Consider the following 10,597-nt stretch of genomic DNA (forward strand, 5'->3'; position numbering starts at 1 on the left):
CGAGCTAAGATGTGACATATTTTGAGAGCTTTTCACTGTAGCAGAAAAAATTGATGTAACATTTTCTGAGAGCTTTTTACTGTAGAAACCTAAAATTGAAAATTCGAATCGGTGAAATGAACGAGGCCTAAAACTCGAGTTTAAGTTTCCCTTTCAATTCGAGTTTAGAAACTCAAACTCAAATTAATAAACAATATTTTTTCTAGTTTTAAAAATGTTATAGCTTTTTCGTTTTAATTCTGATTGAGATGATTTTTTTTCTATGCGTTGACAACGAAAAGACGAATGAAATCGCACCCATATACCTTATTAAAATTTTTCATCAGCATTGAGTTTTTATTAAAATACTATCTAAATATAAATTCAAATTTTGACTCACTCAAATACAAACTTAAAAAGATTCTTATATCAAATTATAACTTAAATATACACAACTAAATACAAACTCAAGTTATAATTACTCAAGTTATAAATTAAAATTAACTCAAGATTTGCACTCAAATTACCTAACTCAAACGGGGCAAAGAACAAGCCCAAAAAGAAAAGTCTGAAAAATCAGGGATCAGTTTTACCAAATTGCCACTAACTGGTCCCACCATCCAGAAAGGAATGTCGGTCATCTTCTTGATTTGTCTCTGCAACTACAAATCCCACCATAGATCCCTAACACCTCCGATCTAGCACTTCACTTCTCTCCCTTCTCAGTCTCGTTGAAAACCTGACAGTTGACCCGAAAAAACAAAAGAAATGAGAGTTCCAAACACCTAATTCGATTCCGCTTTATTTAGCAACAGACCAACCTCGATCTCTCATCAATGGCGTTCTCCACGCGCCGTGGCGGCTGGGCGAACTCTCTCCTGCCGTCGACCTCCGTATCTTCCCCTTCCTCCACCTCCAAATCCAAATTCTCCAGAAAATCTCGCCGGCGATTAGCCCTAAAGGACTTCCTCTTCAAGAACTTCTTCGCCATCGGCCTTTTCGTCTCCCTCTTCTTTTTCTTCCTCGTCGTCCTCCGCTACGGCGTCCCCACGCCGATCACCTCCACTTTCAGATCCCGCAACACGGCCCGAATAGCTAAACCTCGAAAACCGAGCTACCGGAAGCCCGTTTCGGGTGGCGACGCCGGAGCCGCCGTGGATATCACGACCAAGGGCTTGTACGACAAGATTGAGTTCCTGGATGTGGACGGCGGTGCTTGGAAGCAAGGTTGGAAGGTGACCTATGGAGGAGACGAGTGGGATACGGAGAAATTGAAGATCATTGTGGTGCCTCATTCGCATAACGATCCTGGCTGGAAGCTCACCGTCGAGGAGTACTATGATAGGCAGTCCAGGCACATTCTCGACACGATTGTCGACACGCTTTCCAAGGTGAGATTTTTTTTTGGGTTTATTGTTGTTTTTAAGAGTTTCCTTTGGTATGTATGAGAATTTTTAGTAGAATTGAATTGTTTGGATTTGAATTTTGTAGGACTCTCGAAGGAAGTTTATATGGGAAGAGATGTCGTATTTGGAGAGATGGTGGAGGGATGCCTCAGATAACAGAAAGGAATCGTTCGTCAATCTAGTGAAGAATGGCCAGTTAGAGATTGTTGGTGGTGGCTGGGTGATGAATGATGAGGTAATTTTCAATTTTCATGGGCTTATTTATTGTCATTTTGACCCTAAACTTTGTATGGTTGTTTGATGGTTATTCCGGTAAAATATTTTATATGCCTAGAATATGTTTTCTCATATACCATGATAACTTCTTTTCTCTATGCTCGTGTATCTCTTAGAAATTTCTCTGTTAGATTCTTTGCTCAAGAACAAGTAGTGCTTTACTTAAATAGCAGAAAAGATGGATGCCACATCAGGGGCAACCTCCTGTAAAAGGAAAAGACCAGAACTCTTAGACCTAAGAGCCCATTTACATAGAGCATTAGCACTAACATTGTTGGATCTAGGAATCCACTTGAAGGAAATATAACTAAAACTAGAACGTAAAGATAAAATGGGACCAACAATAGTGGAACACCACCATTCCGGACAAGGAATTGAACCATTAAGGACTTTAACAGCTACCCTGCAATCACTTACAACAAGAAGATCATTGCAATGCAGCAAGCTTGATAGCCATAAACTCTGTTATATTGAAACGATGAGTTGGATTTCTACTTGTGATATCCTTTAAGTAAGTTTATAAATTATAAATAGCTTTTCTAGAGAGTGAGAAAAATGTGCATGTCTCTACCCAATAACAGGTTGACTAGCAAACAATAGGAGGTTTTGGCTCATATAACGCGTGTCTCATGAGAATAAAGCTTGTTAGTATTATATTTAGTAACTGGACAGTTTGTTATGTTCAAGGGTAGGATCACCAAGTGATAACCGCACAGGAAAACTATGTTCATGAATCAATATGTGAGATCCTTCCTATAGTATAGATAAAATCATCATGGTTCATTATCAGGGAAAGAATGGGTAGTTTATTCATTTTTTGATGCATATAGTTAATAAATGAATTAGCATTTTGGAAGCTTCACTTACCATGATAACCTCTTTCTGATGCAGGCTAATTCACATTATTTTGCCATTATTGAGCAGGTAAACTCAAAACTTCCTTTGTTTTATTTCTTTAAATTGCTCATATCCATAAAATCAGGGCCTTAATATGCAATGCGTTTGCATTGCTTGGAGCATCCTTTCATCTGTATCTTTTTTACTCTTACTGTAAGCACAGCTGTATGTATGCTATTCTTAGTATCTGCTTTGTCTTGTGCAATTGGTGTATCAGATCACAGAGGGGAATATGTGGTTGAATGACAATATTGGAGCTATTCCTAAAAATTCTTGGGCAATAGATCCATTTGGTTACTCACCTACCATGGCATATCTTCTCCGTCGAATGGGTTTTGATAATATGCTTATCCAGAGGACCCATTACGAGCTGAAGAAGGAACTTTCTCTTCATAAAAATTTGGAATATATATGGCGTCAGAGTTGGGATGCAGAGGAAACTACTGATATTTTTGTCCACATGATGCCCTTCTATTCTTATGATATTCCACATACTTGTGGACCAGAGCCTGCAATTTGTTGCCAGTTTGACTTTGCTCGAATGCGTAGTTTCACGTATGAATCCTGTCCATGGGGAGATCATCCTGTAGAGACCAATCAAGAGAATGTTAAGGAAAGGGCATTCAAACTACTAGATCAATATAGGAAGAAATCAACCTTATACAGGACAAACACACTTCTTGTTCCTCTTGGAGATGATTTCCGCTACATCAACGTTGATGAAGCTGAAGCTCAATTTAGGAATTATCAATTGTTATTTGATTATATCAATTCTAATCCCTCCTTAAATGCAGAGGCTAAGTTTGGAACTTTGGAAGACTACTTTCGAACTCTTCGTGAGGAGTCTGAGAGAATAAATTACTCTCGCCCTGGTGAGGTTGGCTCTGGACAGGTTGGAGGGTTTCCTTCTCTATCAGGTGACTTCTTTACTTATGCTGATAGGCAACAGGACTATTGGAGTGGTTATTATGTCTCGAGGCCTTTTTTCAAGGCTGTTGATCGGGTTCTAGAGCAAACACTCCGTGCTACAGATATGATGATGGCTCTATTGCTTGGGTACTGTCAGAGAGCACAATGTGAGAAATTGCCGGTGGGGTTTTCCTACAAACTGACGGCTGCGAGAAGAAATTTGGCTCTTTTCCAGCATCATGATGGGGTGACTGGTACTGCAAAGGATCATGTGGTCCTAGACTATGGGACTCGGATGCATACTTCCTTGCAAGACTTGCAGATTTTCTTGTCTAAGGCTATTGAAGTGCTGCTTAAAATACGCCATGAGAAATCAGATCAGAATCCTTCTCAGTTTGAGCCTGCACAGGTGAGATCTAAGTATGATGCTCAGCCTGTTCATAAGACCATAATTTCTCGTGAAGGGACGTATCAATCGGTGGTCTTATTCAATCCTTCAGAGCAAGCAAGAGAAGAGGTTGTGATGGTTATTGTTAACAAACCGGATGTTACTGTTGTGGATTCAAACTGGACATGCATTCAAAGTCAAACTGCTCCTGAATTGCAGCATGACAAAAGCAACATTTTCAGTGGGAGGCATCGTGTCTATTTTAAAGCTTCTATTCCTGCACTAGGGTTGCAAACATATTACATTGCTAACGGTTTTGCTGGATGCGAAAAAGCCAAGCCATCAAAACTAAAATTCTTCTCTAAGTCTGGTTCATTGCCTTGTCCAACTCCTTATGCGTGTTCAAAAGCCAAAGATGACACAGTCCAAATCCGGAATCGGCATCAGACCCTCACCTTTGATGTCGCAACTGGTCTGTTGCAGAAAATAATCCACAAAGATGGTTCTCAAAATGTGGTCGGTGAAGAAATATCTATGTACTCTAGCTGGGGAAGTGGAGCGTACCTGTTCAAACCAACTGGTGATGCCCAACCTATTGTTAAATCAGGTGGACAAATTGTGATCTCTGAGGGCTCTTTGATGCAAGAATTATTTTCTTATCCACATACGGAATGGGTGAAAAGCCCCATTTCCCATAGTACCCGGTTGTATAATGGAGAAAATACTGTACAGGAGTTTCTTATAGAGAAGGAATATCATGTTGAGCTTCTTGGAGCTGAATTTGATGATAAGGAGATAATAACCAGGTACAAAACTGATATTGATAGCAAGAGAGTATTCTTTTCGGATTTAAATGGCTTCCAGATGAGCCGGAGAGAAACCTACGACAAAATTCCAGTGCAAGGAAATTACTACCCCATGCCTTCTCTTGCGTTCATGCAAGGATCTAATGGTCAGCGGTTCTCTGTCCATTCCCGACAGTCGTTGGGTGTTGCAAGCGTTAAAGATGGATGGTTAGAGATTATGCTTGATCGTCGTTTGGTAAGAGATGATGGACGTGGTCTTGGGCAAGGCGTGATGGACAACCGTGCAATGAATGTGATCTTTCACATCCTTGTAGAGTCCAATATTTCCTCTACTAAAAACTCAGTTTCAAACTCTTTGCCCTTAAACCCGTCTCTTCTTTCTCACCGCATCGGTGCTCACTTGAACTACCCACTACATGCATTCATTTCCAAGAAGCCACAAGATATGTCCATGCGGCCACCGCCAAGATCTTTTGCCCCATTGGCAATTTCCTTACCATGCGACTTGCACATTGTTAGCTTTAAGGTTCCCAGGCCTTTGAAATACTCTCAGCAACAAGTCGGAGATCCGAGGTTCGTGCTAATCTTACAGAGGCTAAGTTGGGATTCATCATACTGTCACAAGGGCAGGTCACAGTGCACCAGCATCGCCAAAGAACCTGTTAATCTGTTTCACATGTTCAGGGAGCTTGCGGTTTTGAATGCAAAAGCAACTTCCTTGAATCTTTTGCATGAAGATTCGGAGATGCTTGGGTATCCTGAGCAATCTGGTGAAGTTGCACAAGAGGGACACGTTTTGGTTTCTCCCATGGAAATTCAGGCTTACAAGTTAGACCTACGTCCACAACAATAATTCCTCCACTTGGTTTTCTGCGACTCTAGTCTCGTTGATGCTCATTTACCACCATCAGTTTGCCGCCAATTTTTATGCTTCTATAGTTGAATCAAGGAAGCTTATCTAACGGTCGAAGATTTGGAAGGCGGGCAGAGTTCATAGAAGTGAGAAAATATAGGTGGCTTTGCCGAGGAAAATAATTGGAAGATAATTGACTCATGAATATTTTGGTGTACAGTTGGTGTTCACATTATGTAATAGAGATGATATTTGTGGCTCATTGTAAGTAAGGGGATTTAGGATTAGAGTTTCACTCCCCAAAGTATACAACGAGAATGATATTCGAGTTATTTCAGGCACAATTTTGCTTTTACGGAGTTGAATCTGGGGGATTTAGGATTAGAGTTTCACTCCCCAAAGTATACAACGAGGATGATATTCGAGTTATTTCAGGCACAATTTTGCTTTTACGGAGTTGAATCATCCACCTTAAGAGAAATGAGGTTGTAACTTGTACTCGTGCAATGGTGGTCGATCTTTTTTTTTTTCTTTTTTATTTTTAAGAGACGATGTTTTTGATACTTTGATTTTTGAGGTTGTGATGATGCGAAAGCCATATCTTTAACTCGGTTTTTGTTAATATTTGCTGAAACTCATTAACTTAATCCTAACAAAAGTGGACCTTCACGCAGTAATATTTCTTACTGTGAGTCTGTGAGCGTGTCAATTGCCATCTTTCCTCCGCAAATTTTCTTTGCCAAATAATAACCCAAAAACTTGGTACTAAAACAATCAAACCTTTATCCATATAGGAATATTTGTCTCTCCAAATAGGAGATTTAATAAATTGATGACATCTTATTATGTGATGGCAAAAATCAAAGCAATGTTTTTCCTTCTCTTGTCGGCCGATAAAAATCTGTCCCTCCCTGTTTTGGCACCGCGATTATACAGAACCATTAGTACAACAAAACTAGGAGGTTAGAGCTCTCTTTCTCTCTGCCGTAACTGTCCCTACAATATGATCTCCTCTTGTACACTAACATTAAGAGTCTTATTTGGGAGAACAATGCTGTTGATGACTACAACTTCGTCTTCAACAGTCACGGCTTCTCCTGCATGGAATGAAAAGATAGACTCAAAGTTGGTCCAAGTCTTTGAAGTTTCTCCATTGAGCTTCAAAGAGTATGAACAATAGAGATAATGGGAAGTCAAGGCTACATACCAAGAATGGTAATTCCCAGCTTTGCATTGTGGTCTCCCTCAGCCTGAAAGAGTAAGTGGATTCTTCATCAGCCACAACTAGCAATCATCCACACTTGTTAATAAAAAAAAAATAAATAAATAAAAAAAAGGCATAAATGTGATCAAGTATCGGGGGATTTTTGGCCTGTCAAAAATAAAAAAAAAAGGCATAAATGTGATCAAGTATCGGGGGATTTTTGGCCTGTCACAACAGTCACCGCTTCATTCCACCAAAAGAAGTTCACCACTTGAAGATTGTTTAAGGCTTTTTTGTGATCCTTGATCAAGAATCAATTCCCATTTATCAACCATCGTTTTTCCAATCTAAACTTATCTTCATTGTACTCTTGCAAAATCAGATTCAGGGTACTATGTTCATCATTTAAACGAAGGGTTTATTCAATAACCATTTCTGAAAAACTTAAATCTAATAGTATGATCTTAAAAACCGATGATTACAAAATAATACAACTACATTACTGAACTTGCCTGGACACGTGACCATTTTCCAATTGATGACTTCCATCCCACAATGGAATGGATTACAACTGCATTTTCCTGCAAGGCAAAAACATATTTGGTTATATATGAACAGATACATGCGTTTATATCAGGTCATGGTTTGGTTTATGTATAGAGTTCCATACCTTAATTTCAACATCATCTAAGATGATGCAACTTATAAGCCTTACCCCTGCACCTATCCGAACATTAGCTGAAATAGAGACATTGGGACCAATCTGTATAAAAAAGTGCCCCGACGGTCAGTTTAGAAGAAACATGTGGAAGAGAGAGCTTCAAAAATCAGTCTATGTCCACAACCAGTACTTTCATTTTTCTTTCTAAAAAACACTGAGATTAAAAATTGTTTGAAATAAATTTTGTGGTGCGGCTACTTTTGTAAGATACTGTCAACTATATGGCAATTGGTGAGATCACTCTACCTTTGCAGTTGGATGTACTTTCGCTGATGGATGAACATATACGTCACCACTAATCGTAGCAGTCTTCGTACCATCTCCACCGGCCAAAAGATGGGGGGAGGTATGTCGGAATTGGGCAAGATACAAAGCAGAACATTTCAAAGACATCCTGCAGTATCAACTATAGATTTATATATTTGGAAATTATTGGAAGAAGATTCAGATATAGAAAGTCAGGGGCTTTCTACGGTCCTTCACTCCTACACATGTAACAGGAAAGTGTTGAGGTGCAACATGGTATTTATTCTATGTAACAATAACTTGGGAACGTACAATTATTGATCTGAACTAAATGAATTCGTTGTTGTTGCATCATTCCAAATTCATTGTTACACATCAAACTTTATATGCCTTGTCAAACCTTAATCTTCACACTTTACATGTCTAGGAACGGTGCTGCTGAAGGAGCGTATAAAGTGCCTACAAAGTTATTAGGCATAGTTACTTTACCCTGGTGTCTTGATCTGTTCCCAGAAATCCATGGTCTCATACGTGTATAATTGCTTCTTTCCAGCAAGGGGTGACAAAATATCTTGATCCAATCTTACAAAATCCGTAGGAAGTGCCCGACTAGGAAAAAAAAATCATGTCAGTAAGGAAGTGATGGCCTGGATTCAAGATCATACCCAAAAAACCCAGTACTTTGGACTAGTAGGAGATCAACCTTGTTGCAGATTGGAGGGCTTCAAAGCTGGATACACGGCGTAAATTAGCTGCATATGAGGACATACAAATCAAAAGCATTAGCAATGTGAAGAAGATTCCTTGCATACAGATCACTGATTAACAATCAGATAAACGGTTAAAATAATAAAACAAAACAAAATTTGCCATATTAGCTGGTGAGTTAATTTAAACTCTACACTGCACAGCACTGGCTTTAAGAGGTTTCTTGTTTTCTTAGTTTAAAATGCATGCCTACTAAAGGAATCAATAAGTACAAAAATATTCTATACATTTACGTTGACATCACGATTTAAGCTAGGAAAAACTTACGGAAGTGAAACCCCTAATAGCAAAAAAGAATGCAACAAAAACAAAGTAAAATTTTGAAACACTTGCAATGAAATATCTCCAAATGAGACTGGGTTTGCTACTACAAGAAGCACAAGGTATTTTTTGGAAAAGATTTCTTCTCACTAGTCACAAATAATATAGTGAAAAATTCTTAGCCAGAAGCCCATAGAACTCAACCGCTAATAGTACATGTAACTAAAAAGACCAACCTCTGTCTTCTCGGTGCATGGAGACATCTTGAATTGCAGTAAAGATCTCGGGAGTAAATACGTAGACACCACAGTTTATCAAATCACTCACCTGTTATTTTTGAAGCATAATTTTCATTATAGTCACCGAAGAAAAAAAATAAATAAATAAACACACTAACTAAGTTCATGAAGCAACAACTGAGAAAAATTATGAAAGTATCAGAACACAACTAGCATCATGTACGTACAAAAGTCTCAGGTTTCTCTGTGTAATGCAACAGTTCCATGGTAGTTGGATCAGCAACCAACTCACCAAACTGATGGGCAGATTCAGCGGAAACCTGCACATGAAACCAGAAGAAGATACAAACTTTTCTTTCCTTGATAACATAATTTTTCTTGCTAACTTTACTGAGAATGCAGTTAATTCACGCACCAACCTTGATAACTAGCATTGTCCCCATCCCACCATATCTTTTATGAGCCTCTGAAAGATTAAAAAATAATTTTTTTTAAAAAAAGAAGCATAAGACAGCTAAAATTATTAAATACCAACTAACAATAATATGCAATACCGTGACTTCAACTGTCAATTAGAAATAAATAAAAAATAAAAAAAGGAATGTGACATGGAATAGTAATACACTGACTTCTTTCCTTTTCCACACCAAATAAAGAACGCAAAACTCACCAAGCATGTCAGGTAATGGAAAACTGCAACAAACATCACAGTTCAGCAGAAAAACATGTGACTGCCCAATAAATGTGAACCAGATTTAGAAAGTCTATACAATTATATATATATATATATATATATATATATATATATATATAAAACTTAAAAAAAGGAAGAGAGAAGCTAATATAGTGTAGAGAGACAAAATTCAAACCGGGCTATCCTCCATGATCATATCTCTGAAGTAATAAAGCCCACCAGCTGAACCATGCGGTTTGTCCTCTTTCAAGTACCTACATTGACACAGTGAACCAAAATAAATAAATAATAATAATAATAATTAAATCAACGGAAAACTGATTAAAAGTTCCATTGTTATATCTAATATGTTGGACTCTTGGATTATTAAAAAAAAAATGATAAATTTTGGCACAACTGATCAACCAACCTCACAGGCAATTTCAGCTCATTTGATATCGAGGAGACATAAAGAGCGAATTCTCGCTCCTCATAGAATCCAATCAGAAAGATTTGCGCCAAATTTGGGATCTACCAAAAGCATAATAACAAAAGAAATGAAGTAACTAGAGAATGCAATTTCCAAACTTTGTCACTTTATATGCATTGAGATTCAGAAATTGGCAGACCCTTTTACAAGCTGAAATGGGGTGGTGAACCATGGGCTGCCCAGCCAATGGGAAAAGGGGTTTCGGAGTGTTGAACGACAGTGGTCGGAATCTAGTCCCTGCGACGAAACAAAAACAGAAATATATATACAAATATACGGATATATATATATATGTATTTATATATCATACAAATTGAATAAGAGATTTCCACTCAATTGTGAATTTTGTTGTTAAAACGAAAAGGAATGATAAAAAAAAAAGGAAAATTAACCTTTGGTAGGACCGCCGACCATGATAACGGCGACGACCCTCTCATCCGAGCTCTCCATGCCGAGAGAACTAGATCTCAGAGAGGGAAAG

General features: G+C 38.3%; 2 protein-coding genes across 2 annotated transcripts; one reads left to right on the forward strand and one right to left on the reverse strand.

Moving 5' to 3' along the window:
- Window positions 1-630: 630 nt before the first annotated feature.
- LOC21393801 (alpha-mannosidase 2) lies at window positions 631-5,868 on the forward strand. Its single transcript, XM_010093643.2, has 4 exons — window positions 631-1,370; window positions 1,471-1,620; window positions 2,553-2,585; window positions 2,776-5,868. Exons 1-4 carry the CDS (start codon window positions 816-818, stop codon window positions 5,512-5,514), a joined length of 3,477 nt encoding a protein of 1,158 aa, XP_010091945.1. The 5' UTR covers window positions 631-815; the 3' UTR covers window positions 5,515-5,868.
- A 409-nt stretch (window positions 5,869-6,277) lies between these two features.
- Window positions 6,278-10,591, reverse strand: LOC21393802 (mannose-1-phosphate guanyltransferase alpha). The gene is made up of 15 exons (XM_024162726.1): window positions 10,509-10,591; window positions 10,256-10,353; window positions 10,057-10,157; window positions 9,823-9,901; window positions 9,624-9,684; window positions 9,373-9,419; window positions 9,181-9,273; window positions 8,951-9,041; window positions 8,389-8,437; window positions 8,175-8,294; window positions 7,686-7,833; window positions 7,389-7,481; window positions 7,231-7,299; window positions 6,722-6,764; window positions 6,278-6,611 (listed from the first exon to the last, which is right to left on the reverse strand). The coding sequence occupies exons 1-15, from the start codon at window positions 10,564-10,566 to the stop codon at window positions 6,511-6,513; spliced, it is 1,251 nt and encodes a 416-aa protein (XP_024018494.1). The 5' UTR covers window positions 10,567-10,591; the 3' UTR covers window positions 6,278-6,510.
- Window positions 10,592-10,597: the final 6 nt, after the last annotated feature.

This window comes from Morus notabilis, unplaced genomic scaffold (genome assembly GCF_000414095.1).
Source record: "Morus notabilis unplaced genomic scaffold, ASM41409v2 Scaffold1242, whole genome shotgun sequence".
NCBI lineage: Eukaryota > Viridiplantae > Streptophyta > Magnoliopsida > Rosales > Moraceae > Morus > Morus notabilis.